This window comes from Dreissena polymorpha, chromosome 7, assembly GCF_020536995.1.
Source record: "Dreissena polymorpha isolate Duluth1 chromosome 7, UMN_Dpol_1.0, whole genome shotgun sequence".
NCBI classification, from domain to species: domain Eukaryota; kingdom Metazoa; phylum Mollusca; class Bivalvia; order Myida; family Dreissenidae; genus Dreissena; species Dreissena polymorpha.
Window position 1 is genome coordinate 64742429 of NC_068361.1, and position 17114 is coordinate 64759542.

General features: G+C 33.6%; 1 protein-coding gene across 10 annotated transcripts in view; it reads left to right on the top strand.

Annotated features, from left to right (window-relative positions):
• Nucleotides 1-17114, top strand: part of LOC127839296 (disabled homolog 2-interacting protein-like) — a 210017-nt gene that overhangs the window by 109825 nt on the left and 83078 nt on the right. For 9 of the 10 annotated variants that reach the window (XM_052367574.1, XM_052367575.1, XM_052367572.1 and 6 more), the window contains 2 exons: nucleotides 5692-5822; nucleotides 11125-11219. In XM_052367574.1, the coding sequence (XP_052223534.1) occupies nucleotides 5692-5822; nucleotides 11125-11219 (226 nt within the window). Of the gene's footprint in view, nucleotides 1-2894; nucleotides 3049-5691; nucleotides 5823-11124; nucleotides 11220-17114 lie in introns of those variants that run through there. The other variant, XM_052367579.1, reaches the window with a different exon arrangement.

Below are 17114 nucleotides of genomic sequence, written 5' to 3' on the forward strand. Positions count from 1 at the left end.
GAATTTTACGTTTCTTCTTGTTTATGCGATAAATTTTTCATTTGGGGTCTGTTTATTTAAAACTTACTCAGATTGTTCATACTATCAAGGGCTTGAGCCCTATAGATTCCAGCCAGTAGAGTAATTCAGGCCCTCATGGGCCTCTTGTTTATAAATATTAATGTAGTTGTTTTGAAGTTCAGAATTTCTCTAAAAGTGATATTATGGGCATTTTTAACCAGGTTTTCTGAAGGAAAAAACTGGTTATAGATTGGCGAATGCGGGCGGGCTGGCTGGCTGGCTGGCTGGCGGGCTGGCGGGCGGGCGGAACAAGCTTGTCCGGGACATAACTTTGTTGTTCATTGTGAGATTTTAAAATCATTTGGCACATTTGTTAACCATCATTAGACGGTGTGTCGCGTGAAAAAATTATGTCAATATCTCCAAGGTCAAGGTCACACTTTGAGTTCAAAGGTAAAAAATAGCCATAAATGAGCTTGTCTGGGCTATAACTATGTCATTCATTATGAGATTTTAAAATCATTTGGCACATTTGTTCACCATCATGGGACGGTGTGTCGCACGAAAGAATCACGTCAATATCTCCAATGTCAAGGTCGCCACGACTAAAAATAGATTTATTTTAAAACAAACTTACAAAGGGGGTTAATTTTGTTTGTTCATTTCAAAAGTTCAGTTTGAGTTGTCTCCCTTTATCAGATTTTTTTTCACAATGAAAACCTGGTTTTGTGACAATTTTGTCCCTTGTTCACTGTTGAATTGAGCTGAAAAGAATTAACAGGTCAAAAGAGTTACCGGTAGTTAAAATGAACGAATCTGCATGAAAACTACATTAAGCCTCTAATCGTACATTGGATCATTTCTGTCGTCAGTTGTCAAAACGAAAGAACAGTTGATATTCAAATGGATTATTTTTTCTCTATCTGGGATATTGTTTTAGTATGTTGATGCTGCATTAACAAATATTAAAGCGTATATGAAGTGAAAACACCAACAATAAACAACGTTTGCGATAGACACCTATAAAGATAGAAAATACTGTTAGATGCCCATAATATCACTTTAAATAGAACAAATTAAGAGTATACTTTTGATATTAATTAATGTTTATTGTAGATCTATAACATTAAACACTGAAATGTACATGATTCATATACATGATATAACAGCAATAAAATGTAGACTGTTAAGTATTATAATACTGTTTTTACACATCTATCGTTATTGTTGTAATGACCATTATCGTTATGTACCATTAAACAGAAACGCACTATTTGGAAAGCAGTTATTCATGATTGAATACCCCAATATTAAAATGTTTGTATACACACAAAACATTCGAGTGTGATTATCTTTAAAATGTGCATCATGCATAAGGTTTATTGCATCCACACCCATCATGCTTTATGGAAAAAGAGGTGTAAAATGTTTGCGGCAAAAATTCATATGTGATTAAATTTAAATATGCAAACTTAGGCTCATTGATTATGTGGGAACGGAGACCTTCTTACTTGATTCTGTTATTAAGTGTGACATATGACAGAACATGTCTGAAAATCAATTTATTGTACAAGTGCTTGAAACGGGAAGATAGTTTAAGTGGTGAATGGTGCTTTTCTAATATAATTATATATAAGGAGAAATTTAATTGGTGCAATTAAAGTGAACAGCTAGCTGTTTGTCCACGTTTGAGAATTTTGGATAAAATTTAAAAAAAGGAATATTTATGTTATGGTATTCAACGAAATAGTATTTTTAAATGATGAAATCTTAAGGATTTGATTTTGTGCTCTTTATTATTTTATTGTATGATAAATGTTGAAGACTATATGTGAATAATGAAATGCAACTATTGTGGCGGATTGTTTTTATAACAACATGATAAGCATGTTACCCAAATTAAATAATTCATATTATTTAAATTAGTATCTGTAAATGTACACAAATTGTCCATTATTTTTAAATTGAATTGACATGGTGCTTTTGTTCACACTTTGTTAGGCTACCTCAAAAAACTTCGGTTTCGATTATTTGATATCTTGTAAACATTACGTCATTCTAGACAGTGATGAAAACGGCATGGTTTAACACAATAACACATTAGGCAAGGGTCTTACTTGGATTCACTTGAGTAATAATAGTTACATTACTTTGGAGTACAATACTGTTCATGTGAATATTTGCTGCAGGAAACTTTTTGGATTTTCTTTAATTGAGATTAAATCTTCACCGTAATTAACGCCATTACAGACGATGTAATACAAAAGAGTGTTTTGTGTATGTTTTTTTCTGCCTAAGGGAAGTCTGGAAGAGGCCATTCACCTGTTTTCCAATACAAGGAAGAGTTTTCAATGATTATTGTCAGTCTGGGTCATTATAGGAAAAGTGAAGGAATACTAATTGACTTCTATTGCCTCTGTAAGCAATACACAAATTCTTAGATCAAGATGAATGGATGAGATGTTCCTTGACATTTGTGCAAGAAATAGTTTTTTTAGGATGCTACCTAGAATTTTGCTGTTTCCTTTGGACTTAACTTTTGACGATCTTGTGTTTATAGTGTTGTAAAAGGTGAAATTAAGAATGTTCCGGTAAAAGTTTTGGAGAAAAATGTGCAGTTTAAGTAAACGTGACAATATTGTGAAGTGTGTGTGTTTCCGACTATACAAAATATAATTTTGGACTTTTAGGCGGTAAAAACTTGTGTTTTAGTGTTATATTTTATAGTGGTGTGGTTATTTTCAAAAGATATCCTTAAAATAATGTAGTGTCTGCAGACTCATTATGTGGATATATTCTCGTATGGCTGAACATTCTGAATATAGAGGGGGGTTTCTCTTTTTATATCCATTGTTTCTGGAATTAGATACAAGTTTCCCAATGGAGTTTTGTCAGTAGTAACTGAGACCATGAGTTGTGGATGTCAGTGTATATCCAAGTGTTGGAAGACACGTAAATGTAAACAGCTGATCCCGGACACGGCCGAGGGTCTGGATATAGACCCAGACACGGAAATAACGGGAATCGAAGTGACCTATGTAGACTCAGGTATTTTCTGTTAATAACACTCAAGTGGTGGTTGTCAACTCAGGTACTTTTTAAAAGTGTACCTCGTAAGTATACTACACTGTACCCTGGGTAAGGAAATACACTTACAGGCTTTGGCCATACTCCTGGGTACTTTTTAGTATATGGTCTGTACCCAGGGTACTTTGTAATATTCTTAAGGGTACCCAGCGTACTTTTAAGTAGTACCTTTTAATAGCCACTTATGACCAATCAAGCATTTATATGTAGGGTATGTGTAAAATTGTGGTAAATCAATTTAATTCTTTCCATGAAGGATCAATGACGTTTTTGTTGTTGTTGCTACATGTACCTGTCGGTTTCTATTTGTATCTTTTTTGGTATTTTATCCAAGAAAAGTTCTTGAATATTAAATTGTGTTGTTCTTTATGGGTGTTTGTTAATAAACTGTACATGTTTTATACATGTCATAACTGTCTATATGTCTCATTAAGGACAGAGAAACAAATCTCATGAATTCTTCTGAAGTAAAGTTCTAAAATACTGTGTCAGCTGTAGTTTTACTTTGTCAATAATATTCTAGTATTTACTATATACTAGAATCTTCTAGTATCTCTAGTATGCATTGGTAAATATTGTGTTTGATTCTTTAATATGTTTTGATTGTGAACATTATATTTGTGGATATGACGTCAGTGGTTTAAGCTCTGACACACCTGCTATGACAAAAGTACAATCCCATCATCCAAATTTATTATTTTATATTAGGTGATAACGGGATTATTTGAAACCTCATAATGTTTGTTTTTTTATCATCCTAAATGTGACCTTGTCAACTTTGAAGGTGGTTGTATAAATTTGAAAAATTCAAAAAACTTTTATTAAAATTAATAAAAACATGATCTTGTTCAAGCTAAATAGCATGATTTCCAGTTAAAATTTGGTAATTTGTGGTGTAATAATAAAACTTGTATGTCTGATTTTTATTTGTGAGCGTTAGCTTACAAATAATGCAGACCGAATTTTGCAAATCAGTATGCCTTAGCTACGCTAGGAACCGTAACCCGTGACTCACAGCCTGTGTGGATAACTCCAGTAAAATTTAGCAGACGACAGAATGCTAAAAGCGTCTGCTTTGACCACCGCATCTAACTGTTCTCACTGATACAGTACATTATATATATATAGTGTGTATTTAACAGCTTGTAAGACAACGTTGGCCAGTCTAGTGTTTATCATTGAAATCTGTACATATTGGCTGCTTTCAGGGAAAACGGGGCTTAATGCATGTCAAATAAGATTAGCCTGTGCACACTGATTAGCTGTATCAATGATTTGAAAAAAACCCACATCTTGACATATAAGCTGTATCAATGATTTGAAAAAAAACCCACATCTTGACCTGTGCTTTAAGACACACTCTTAATAAATTTGAATGGGTTGTGGTCATTTCAAACTTGCAATATAAAAAGCTATAACATAATTTTGAAAACTGAGTTGCGTCTAAGATTATACAACAGCGAACAAATTCAGTGCCTTCAGTGCTTTGATTATAAATCCTTACAGGGGCTGATACACAAATAATTTATACATTTTACCATTTTGTACCACGCATTTTGCTTATGCTACAAATGATTTAACATTTCCTGTGGACCATTGTCACAACTCAGTTGTCTCTGAGCAACCAATTTTTATTGGAGCTTTATGGTCTATTTGTTAATTTTTTATGACCCCACAATTTTAAATAATACTCATACGCAACACCCAAATTTTTATGTCTAATGTAACCTACAAAAGGACAAGGGATCAGTAACATCTTCATTTGTTTATTGTTCATATGTCAATTCCAATTAAACTTATGGCAAAATTATTGATTGTAATTGTGTTTCTGCCTTAACATTAATTGTATGTCTTTTTTATGCTCCCCCAAAATTTATTTTGGCGGGAGCATAAAGTGGCCGCTTCGTCCGTGCTTGTGTGTGTGCGTCTGTCTGTCCGTTCGTGCACAATTTTTGTCTGGGCTATTTCTCAGCAACTAATTATCGGAATTCAATGAAACTTTATGGGAAGCTTCACTACCAAGAGGAGATGTGCATATTATCAGCGGGTTCTGGTCGGTGATTTTCCCCAGAGTTATGGCCCTTTGAAATTTCCATTAACTGTACATATAATGCAATTCTTGTCCGGGCTATTTCTCAGCAACTAATGACCGGAATTCAATGAAACTTTATGGGAAGCTTCACTACCAAGAGAAGATGTGCATATAATCAGCGGGTTCTGGTGGGATTATTTTTCACAGAGTTATGGCCCTTTAAATTTTCTATAAAAAATTATTGTCCCCCCAACTACTGTGCCCTCAAGACATTTCCTTTTATCTGAATATATAGTGCAATATTGTGACAAAAAAAAACTTTGGGGAGCATCACCCGTCTCCGACGGTTTCTTGTTTACAACAAAATTCAATGTTTTACTTATTTTTACATATTACTACACCTTCTATGAGACAGCCATATAGGGAGACAAAGATTTTGGCAACATTCTGGTTACCATGGGAGCTGTATTTCTGTTTTATACTGATTTTTTATGTTCAGACCCTTATCTATTTTTAGACAAATTTACGATTTTTAAACTGTTTGCTATTTAAAGTCTGATTTCTATTTATAGACACATCCTATGAGAAGCTTGTGGGTGACAAGGAGGGGCGGAGAGGAAGTGTTCCTGCGGTGCCTCCTGTAGTCAACGAGGTTACCATGGAAACACCGGAAACACCACACCGCGCACCTTCAAGATTCACGGTGAGCACAGGACTTTCCCTCTCAGATTATGCACTTTGACACGCTTGAAAATCCAAATAAATTTAAGACCTTTCTTCCCTAAGATTCTATTTTGAAAGTAGAAAGGCTTTATTTCCATTCTTAAGATACTGATGATCAGCATACAGCATAAAACCTGAACAGCCTACAAGGTTTTTTCAGGCTGTTCTTTTTTATGCTTGTTGCACCCATCTTATAAGTGGGAAAGGATTAATTTTTACTGCTGATTAACACAGTAGTTGGTTCATTTGCTTGTCATCTGAGTGACCCATGTTCTCTGCTCCCTGGCGCATGTGAATTTTTGTTGGTGGTTCCCATACCAGCCCTTTCCTCTTGGACTGGTTACTCACCGCAGCACCAAGCGACATAAACATATAATTTCTGTAAGTTTAATGTAAATAGTTGGAAAAAGCAGCTTTGCTTTAAAAATTAGTCCCACTTTTGGCAAGTCTAGTTCAGTTAATTAAGTAGGAGTTCAGGAACGCACTCTCGGTCCTTACATAATTCCAACACATGTGCAGAAGAACACAAATACACACACACTTTAGCTTAATTTACAATAGGAGGAAAAATAATGAAGGAAGAAAAACATTTGTGATTTGTTTGAAAGAAGATAGTTTTCATGTTTTTAAAGATTTTGCTTTGACATTTTCACATTTTGGTAATTTGACAGAATTGAAAATTATAAAGTTTTACAAAAATGCAAAACAAATGTATAATTTGGATAGTTCTTTTGTTATCTTATGTTTTGTGACATTATGAGGATAAAATACATTAGCCATGACTTGTGTGAGTATGGATGGCCGAGTGGTGTAAACGCTAGACTTTTACTCCAAGGGTCAGTGGTTTGAACCCAGTGTGAGTATGGATGGCCGAGTGGTGTCAACGCTAGACTTTTACTCCAAGGGTCAGTGGTTTGAACCCAGTTGAGGTTTACTCTTTTCTTTTTTAAATTTTTATTCTTGTGTTTTACGGGAGCTTTTTAGTTCCAATCTTTGCATATATACATCAATTTAAAGCATTTAATGAAAAACTTCAATACATCCCAAAATCTGTGAAAAGGTCCCTTTAATTTTCTTTTCAAAGCAGACATTTCTTTATGAATCCTTTGGGATTAGCTGATTGTTCTTGCAAAAATGTCATCTTATAAATGGCTAGACCGTACCCAAGTGCATCATTAATTTATTTGTGAACATCTTATACAATAAAGGCAATAAGGCATGTTTGAAAAAGTATGTGTACTTTTGGTATATTAGAAGTAAGATAAATTTAAAGGACTGATAATATGACAATCAAAAACATTTATTTGATGTTAGATAAATTTAAAGGAATGGTTATATGACAATCAAAAACATTTATTTGATGTAAGGCAAATTTTAAGGACTGGTATATGAACAAAAAAAACAAAAAATTGTCTGTCACACCTATAACATTTTTTGTAAATTGTTATTTTGCCACCTTGTGAATATATTCCTTTTATTCATTGAACTAAGGTGTGTATGCAGCATTGTATTCTACTCATTGATTGTTAATATTGTTTTTAAAAGCCTGCCAGTAATGAATAATATATCAGATCAAATTTTACGTCCAGACATAATTAATTGTAAGGTTAGGCCAATATAAAGCAAGAAAAGTAACACTGTCCAAGTTAATATGAAGCCAACACAAAGTTGCTTCCCTTGTTTATTGATGCCCTTCAAAAGTTTGTTCAACATGAATACTTAACATTTTTAACATACATAATTAACAAAAGTTTCTTTGTATGCACACATTCCAAAAACATGTAAGCAAATAACATTATTTTTTTTAGATTTAAAGTAATTGAAAATGTTCACAATTCCCTGATACTTGTTTAAAATTTTCCTTTAATGAAATCAGTAAAATTACTATTTCAAACAGAAATTGATTAAATTAAAAATTATTTATTTTTAGGTGAAATGGTTGATTGTACTAATAAAATTTTGCCCAGTTGAGCTGCTCAAATAAACCCCATTGAATTGGTTAATGACCTGTAATTTAAGGTCATGTCAGAAGTGCTATTTAATGAAATTTTAAGTTGAATGTTTTCCTTATATTACAGCCATTCTTCAGTAAATATATTCTTCAAGTTACAGTTCATTGAAATCAGAAAAGGCCTGGCTAGTTGTTCTGTTTAAGGTTCTCTGAATTAAAAAACAACAAGGGAATGTTGGAGTCAGACAGAAAATTTAATTAAAAAAACAATTATGAATATTTATGGGTCTTCTTTTAAGCATGATTTTTATAATTATATAAACTATAATGTTTTTTATTCATTTGGTTCTTTGTTATAAAAACGCTCACACACGCTGAGAAACTTAGTGTCTAAACACTCAGGCCTAATGCAGTTTAACACCTGTGTGACCGAATTTAAAGTCATTCTTCTGTAGTATTTATTCAGATCAGTGATTTTAGTGAAAGATTAAATAAATTGTTCTACAATCATTGTCGTAGGTCACTGAATATATGTCTCATAAATATGTTACCACAATATAATTGTTTGTATAGTATTGTTAATAATAGTTAAATAATAGTTTATGCTGCAATAACTTTATTTTGTTAACTGCATGAATGATTTATTTTTTATGATATAAATTTGTAAGCAAAAATTAAATATTTTCTTCAAATTTGGAGTACGGCCTACATTAGTATAATTGTCTTCAAAATAAATTCAAGCTTTGTCCATGAAAACAAAACTGCTCAAAATGAATCTATATTTTCCAAGTAGATGTGACTTAGCGAAATGAAACAGAATTTCTCTACTTTTATATTTTAAAAATATAAAAGGTGCAGCATTTCCGTTTCATCTCAACAAGTGTCATCTACTTTGAAATGCTTAATTGGCTTTACAAAGATCTAAATCATTGTAATTAATATATTAGTATTGTTCAACTGCAAAATAAACATTACAAAAAGGAATCTTGGGTATAATTTAGTCATTAAGTTATCAATTGTATTATTTGTAAGATGTGTTTGGATTCAAAAATTATTATTGTGTATTGGCCATTAACAACTCATTGTCATTATGAAAACAGTAGCATCATGTGAAAATGGTTCTAATACCATATGCGGCAAGGGTACATGTAGATCCATACCAGCATGGGCATCCATATAAATTGATTAGTTGTCATGCTGTCTATTATTTTAAGTTTTAACCAATGCCCCCATAAGAAGCAAATTGAAAATGGCTTTTGCAAACAGCATACAACCAGAACAGTCTGTGAGTAACTTGCAGTCTGTTCAGGTTTTATGCTGTTTGATGCTTATCAGTATCTAAGGTTTGGAGGTTCAAGCCTTAACCCTTTGCATGCTGGGAAATTTGTCGTCTGCTAAAATGTCGTCTGCTGTATTTGTAAAATTAGCATTTTCTTTTATTTTTTTCTAAGACCACTATCAGAATAGCAAACAGTTTGGATCCTGATGAGACGCCACGTTCTGTGGCATATCATCTGGATCCAAACTGTTTGCAAAGGCCTTCAAAATCCGGTTCCAGCGCTCAAAGGGTTAACAACTTGAAACTAGTGAGAATGGTCTTAAATTAAATTTAAGGTTATAAGGGACTACAAATGCTGACAAAACATATCTAAGCGGTGAAGGGATAGTTAGTCACGGAATCTTGTGTGACTATAGCGAACAGGGTCGCTCATTACCATACTATGCTTCTGTGGAGGTTGGTCTGGAGCTGCACCGCATTTTGGCACTAGACCCATTTTTCGCATGACCTGGCTCATATTTAAGCACCATTATGCCGTGAAAGATTCTTTAAGGCACCAGAAGTGCAATCATTCTTATTCAGAAACCATTATAAATTGAAAAGTATTTCTTTATATTCTATTATGCTGTAATAGGCATCTTTGCCTAAGCAGTTAATGCAGTATCATTTCTTATAAATACATCAGTGCACCAAATAAATATAATTTATTTATAAAGCTGGAAAAAATGTTCCACAACTAGAACTATACGCCAAAATCAACATAATTTTTCTTGGCTTAAATAAGCCGCAGTTGAAAATAAGCCACAGTTGAAAATAAGCCACAGTTGAAGAAAACACAAGAAAAGAAATAACTAAAAACTGAGTGCAGCAAACTGAATTGCAGCAGTGCATGATTTCTTAATTGCATTACCTGGCAGGTAAATTACCATTTAACTACAGATTACAAAAATTTAACAGAGCTTAATGGGAGATTCTGTTATCTTCAAAACAAAATGTTGATGCAGACAGGCATGCATCATGATGGTTTGCTTAAGGCTTGTTTCTTATGTTTAAAATGTTTAAAAGTTGAATTCATGTAATTAGTTATTTTTTAAGTTGGAATAGTACAAAGTGGATATAATTATTGTTAACCAATAAATGATGGTAATAAATGCTTGTGCTTATTAACCCTTTCAGTGCGGGAACCGAATTTTGAAGGCCTTTGCAAACAGTTTGGATCCAGATGAGACGCCACAGAACGTGGCGTCTCATCTGGATCCAAACTGTTTGCTATTCTGATAGTATTTTTTGAAAATTTTTCGAAGAAATGCTAATTGTATAAATTCAGCAAACGACATTTTAGCAGACGATAAATTTCCCATCATGCAAAGGGTTAACCCTTTACCTCTTAGATAACTATTTTGAGGCATTTGTAGTCCATTAGAAAGTTAAATTAAATATAAGACCTTTCTTTCTATATTCAAGTTTTTAAGGCTTCATTTCTAACCCTTAGATACTGATGAGCAGCAAACAGCATAAAACCTGAACTCACTGCGAGTTCAACTCTTACACGAATTGTTATCTAATGTATACAATCTAAACCAGTTTTGCAAATGTTAAAATGTCATCAATATTATTCTTACATGTATAATTATGGTTGTATACAATGGTTAAAACTTTCAATGCAAGGGCCTCTATATAATAACATAAATGTTGTAATTAATACTGAACATATGAAAACTTCAATAACGAACCTGCAAATGTTCATTTCTCAGTTTTCCACACCATTCGTTTCATAACCCGTTACTTCTTAGATACGTATGTTGAAGCATTGGTAATCCCTTAGAAAGTTAAATTTAATTAAATAAAGACTTTCCTTACTAAATGCAACTGTTAATTTAGGCTTCATTATTAACCCTTAGATATTTATGAGCAGCAAACAGCATAAAACCTGAGCAGACTACGAGTTACTCGCAGCCTGTTCAGGTTTAATGCTGTTTCAACATTTTCCTTTTAATTTTAAGTGGGAAAGGGTTAAGTTTAATACCATTTCATTTTTTTTTTCATTTGCAGAATTTCTTAAGGTTCAAGTCCAATCTGAAGCGTACAAAGTCTGCACACAAGTTGGACAGGAAGCGAAATGAAGTGACGAGCCCAGAGTCAGAAAAGTAAGTTGGCATTATGTCCCCTGGTTACCTTTTGGTGTGGAATATATGAGTCACGCTCCGAGAAAACTGGGCATAATGCATGTGTGTTAAGTGTTGTCCCAGATTAGCCTGTGCAGTTTGCACAGAACTGCACAGGCTAATCAGGAATGACACTTTCCACCTAAATTGGATTATTTCTAAGAAGAGACTTAATTTTAACAAAAAATGTCATAAAAGCGGAAAGTGTCGACCCAGATTAGCCTGTGCTGACTGCACAATCATGCATTATGCCCGGTTTTCTCAGAACGCGACTCATATAGTTAGCCTGGTTCTTGGAACACCAGGCTTGATGTGGGTGCGTTTAGTTTCTTCAAAGATTAGCCTGTGAGGTTTGCATTTTTAACGTATCATAAAAACTTGGTCATATGTCTACCCGCTGGGCATATGTTGGGGGAATAAAAATGGTTAAACAATTTGACATTTTGTGTATCTGCACCTCTCAAGTCGGGTAAAAATTACAAGAAAATCGGAAAATCTGCGTCAGTAAAATTGCAACTCCAGTGTACACATTTTAGGGAGACTTTAATTAATTCCATTGACTATTTGATATTTCTGTTATAAAACACTAGTTAATATGAAGTTTTATATTCACTTATTGGAATAAAAACATGAATGGTGTTGCAAACTTTAATTATATTAATTCACATAATTTAATCTGGCTTTGACATTTATGCATAAATATATGAAGTAACTTTATGAAGACTACATTTTCGTCCCAGTAGAAGCAATTTTAATACCCTGAAGCATACCTTCTCAAAGTATAGGGTTATGGTTTTATTAACCCACCGTTCTCACAGAGCTGCAACTTTACGACGATAATGCCGATCAAGCCACGATCTGAAAAAGGTTTGGATCGGGGCGGATCGAGGCCGATCAGAGTCTAAATCGAGCAATTTGGCAAATAATGTTCTTCGACTTGGTTTCTTCTTGTTTCTTGTTGGACACGATCCAGCTTCACTTGTTTTGAGCATGTTCAAAATAAGCGTGGCAAGAGCGTAGAGCTCTCCGATTATGAAGACTCTACCGCGATCAAATTACTGCGCTTATGAAGACTTTACTACGTTTCTCCTGTGATTTGTCACGTTTTCGGCCACGCTTTGATCGTAGTAGAAGCGGCGTATATGTGTGAACAGGGGGTGGGGGGGGGGGGGGTAAATTCATGCAAACCGTGTACAAACAAAAACAAAAGCAAATAAAGGAAACAATCCAATCAGATAATTGTTGCTAATTGACTTTTGGAGTGCCAAGTCAATGTTTTCAAGCTGTTAAAGTAAAATGTGTAAATTCCCCTAATATGCTCAGGTGCTCTGTGTTTGTGCCAATTTAATTATGAAGATGTAAAATTTGCATTAATGATGATTTTTTTTGCAAACCTTTGATTTTGAATAGAAAGTTATGATGATAGAAACATACCGTACCTCTAGAATATTTTAAGAATATGCTTTAGAATATGATATTATACATATTCACATTGATATTCAATGTATTATAGCATAAAATAATCCAGAATACTTATGAGTTAACATAAAAATTCTTTTTAAATATATCAAATGGCATACTTTTAAGGATTCAAAATTTTAAAAAATGATACAGAAAAAAAGTGAAAATGAGGGAAAGAATGGCGCAGATAAAAAAAGTTAAAAAGAAGACATATGATGTAAATTACAGATGTTAATTGCAGAGTATGTGTTTTTGAATCAGTTGGTACACAAACTGCGAAATATAATCAAACATCTTCCTGCCTAAGATTTTAACTCATGAAATTGTTGACATTTTTATTGCCCGCCACCACACGTTAATGTTGTCTCATGAAATAAAATCAGTGCTTTCCCAGTTTGAATGGCTTGCAAAAAACATAATAAAAATGAACCAAAAAGAATTAATTGTCTTAGTAATTATGTGTCTTTGTACAATTAAAATGGTTTAAAGTAAAATTGCTTCTTCTCAGCTAATGTTGTAAAAAGATGCCTTGCAGATATTTTAATGGGTGACAATTAATGGTTTACGTTCAATTTAAGAAATATCAGTTATTATTCAATTAACCATGGTTTTATCAATAAATAAACTAGATTTTAATGTTTTGAGCAATGTATTAAGACATAAAAAACACCAAAAAGCTAAAATACAGATATATATACTAAGTTATGTGTAAAGTATGTTGATTAAATCATGATTTTGTTCAGAATGTACTCAGGAGAAAATGTTGGACATTTAACAATGAACTACCATAAAATACCTTGGACTGCTGTGATGGACATAAAAACAATGGTGTACCAATTACAACTGACCATAATTTGCTTAAATTTAGCACCATAGTTTTTTATTGCCATCTACAATTGTCTCTCAAAACCGATGATCAAAAACCAAGACTAACATGGTTGACATGGTCACTAAAACTATGGTCTACCAAGGTCCACCATGTAAATTCATGGCATTTTTAGTAACCATGATTAGCTCTTTCAGTGCTGGAACCGAATTTTGAAGGCCTTTGCAAACAGTTTGGATCCAGATGAGACGCCACAAAACGTGGCATCTCATCAGGATCCAAACTGTTTGCTATTCTTACAGCATTCTTTGAAAAAAAATGAAGAAAATGCTAATTTTAGAAATTCAGCAGACGACAATTTAGCAGACAACTAATTTCCCAGCATGCAAAGGGTTAGCCTTGAAAATCTGACAAACGGTATTGCCATGGCATATTGTTGTTTAAGTAGGTGTGAAATTATCACAAGGAAATAATGTGGCTTTATAGTTGAAACAAACAAAACATTTCCAAAAACACTCTCTTATAGTTGACCTAATGTGTCTTAGTTTTTGACCCCATTTTATGCAAATTCTAACTTTGCCTAGATATCGTTAAGATAAATATTCTGACAAATTTCATCAAATTTAAGTCACAAATGAATTAGACTAAGCTTGTAGAGAGGTTTCAAGGTTTCTTTAAAATTTGACCTAGTATACTAGTTTTTTTTACCCCAATTGATCCAGATTAAACTTATTCCTACATATTGAGGTGATAAACATTCTCAAGAAGTTTCGTTAAAAAAAAACAACGCAACTCAAATGGTGGCAACTAATGAGTGGAAACATTAGCTCAAAGTTGTCAAGTAACAGCACACCTGATGCAGGACAAAGACTGACCAAAATGGCTCACCTAATGCATTCCGTTATTATAAGGTGATCTAAAAAAACAGAATTGATAAAAACTTTTGTTATGGAGATAAATGTTTCTCTGGAATGAATTTATAACCATTTAAATACCTTTAGTTCTCATCTAATTGGCTTTTAACATTGTGTTCCAAAAATCAGGAAATACCTTTCAGAATTTGGCACTGGTTTTAACTCTCTTGAGTAATGATAACGTCATCTTAATAATCATTAAAAATACAATGTCTTCACCTCAAATCTACTTCATTAATGAAACTAGACAAGAAACAGCAAAGAAATGTCTAGCAATTTCATGCATTTGAAAAAATAATGTTGATAAATTGGTAGAAACCTGTAAACGTCAAGTTCAAATGTATACAGAGATTTGTGTACTTGCAAATTGCAATAATCATGGAGGAGCTATCTTGTATTTGGTAATCAAGTAATATTAAGTAAACAAAAGCATTCCTTAATTTTTTGTTAAATATATTTATTTATGTTAATTGCATAGTATTTCACTTAAGTTTAAAAAAAACATTTGTGGAGTATTAAGCAAAAGTTCAGAAACAAAATAACTCTTGGCTCAAGTATTTTGACCACTTAAAATGTGAAGCACAATTACATTTTGACTCCTCAGGTTTTAATTGGGGCTTAATAAATTGTTGGCTTTCAGGATAAAACTTAAATATTTTAATTAATTTCATTCATCACTTATAATGGTCAATAGTATGATAATGAAATTTGAAAGAAAACATTGGGCTATTTTGGTCCTGTTAATTTTGTGTGTGCATAATATAGATTGTAAATATTTACATTAGCTATTGCCTCCAAATTATCTAAATTAGCATTCCAGAAAGATAAGTTGTATTTATTTTAGGATGTTGTTATCTCCAACCCTGGGAGCAGTATGGGTTTGATAATTGATCTAAACCATATGTTCATTTCTATGTTGGATTTTCTTTAACCTCATTCAACAAATTATGGTTGCATATCAATTCCATGGACAGCAAGCATTGCATAATAAACTATTTTCCCAGTGGCACTAATATTGCCTTTATTACGTAATGTTATATTGACAGTAATAGATTTTCAAAAGTTACAATATTTGTCTTTTAAAAAGTATATATTTTAAATGGTTGCTTGACACACAAGTCACGTTTTAATAGTGAACAAAAGTATACATACATTACAGCAAACGCGGAACAAACATAATCCGCGGCTATATGCCACGGCCAGAAATTTAGTACGCGGCGGCCGTGTCGAGTGTTCATACGGCGTATTGCCGAGGCACTCAGCATCGTTCCGCACAACGACGCCGAGTCTGTTTTAACCTTGCATACTTTCGCGGAGTAAATCCGCCGCATACGTATGCGGTCACGGGATTGAGTGAAAAGATATACACCTACATGTACATTTGTGTAGCATAGAAACCTAGATTTATGCTACTTTCATATTTATTATTTTCACGTTTTAATAAGCGATATGGCACGTAATACGCTTTAACAAAATCATTGAATAAATTACGCAAAATGTTAATGTTTCGTTCGGTTCTGAAATGAGCATTATTAAATTTGTAATCCGAAACACGCTTTCGAATTTTAATGCTAATGCGACATTAACAAATTCTAGCGTCAAATAAACAGTGCTAAAATATCCTTTGTCTCAATAAAAAGCGGGCGAAAAATTGAATAAAGGGAATACATATGGGCAGTGCTCTGTAAAAGGGTTTCTTCAATGCATGTGCGTAAATTTTTGTCCCAGATTAGCCTGTGTAGTTCACACAGGCTAATCAGGGATGACACTTTCTGCTTTCATTCTATTTTTCATTTAGAGAAAGTCTCTTCTTAGCAAAAATCAAGTTTAGGCGGAAAGTGTTGTCCCACAGATTAGCGTGTGCGGATTGCAAAGGCTAATCTGGGACGACACTTTACGCACATGCATGAAACCCCGGTTTCACAGAGCGCAGCCCATATATTTATGCTCCCCTTTGAAGAAGAGGGGGTATATTGCTTTGCTCATGTCAGTCTGTCTGTCTGTCTGTCGGGCGGTCCGTCCACCAGGTGGTTGTCAGACGATAACCCAAGAACGCTTGGGCCTAGGATCATGAAACTTCATAGGTACATGACTCGCAGATGACCCCTATTGATTTTGAGGTTTGAGGTCACTAGGTCAAAGGTCACAGGTGAAGGTCACAGTTACTGGAAATAGGCATTTTACGGATTTAGCATGGTTCAAACAAGGGAAACAACTACCGTTTATGCATGTTCTTTTTGTTACAGCATTTGCCTCCCTTAAATTCATTTAAAATCTTAAAGTTTTACAGCAGAGATTCCAAATAAGACCTCCCCTGCGAAATGTTGTTCTGCAGTTCACGAATAATTCATGAACTGAGTTCATGAATTGTTCATGAATAGTCAGTGAACAGAAAATGAGCCACGTCTGTGAAATGTTCTTGAAATTTTAGTTCATGAACTGTTCATGAACACTAATGGCATGAAGTGTTCATGAAATATTCTTGAAACCTAATGGCATGAAGTGTTCATGAACTATTCTTGAACCCTTATGACATCAGAAGTGTTCATGAACTATTCTTGACCCATTATGGCATGAAATGTTCATGAACTATTCATGAACACCAATGGCATGAAGTGTTATTGAACAGTTCATGAACAACACAATTCTTGAAAAATTCTTCAGGGTTTTGCTGTT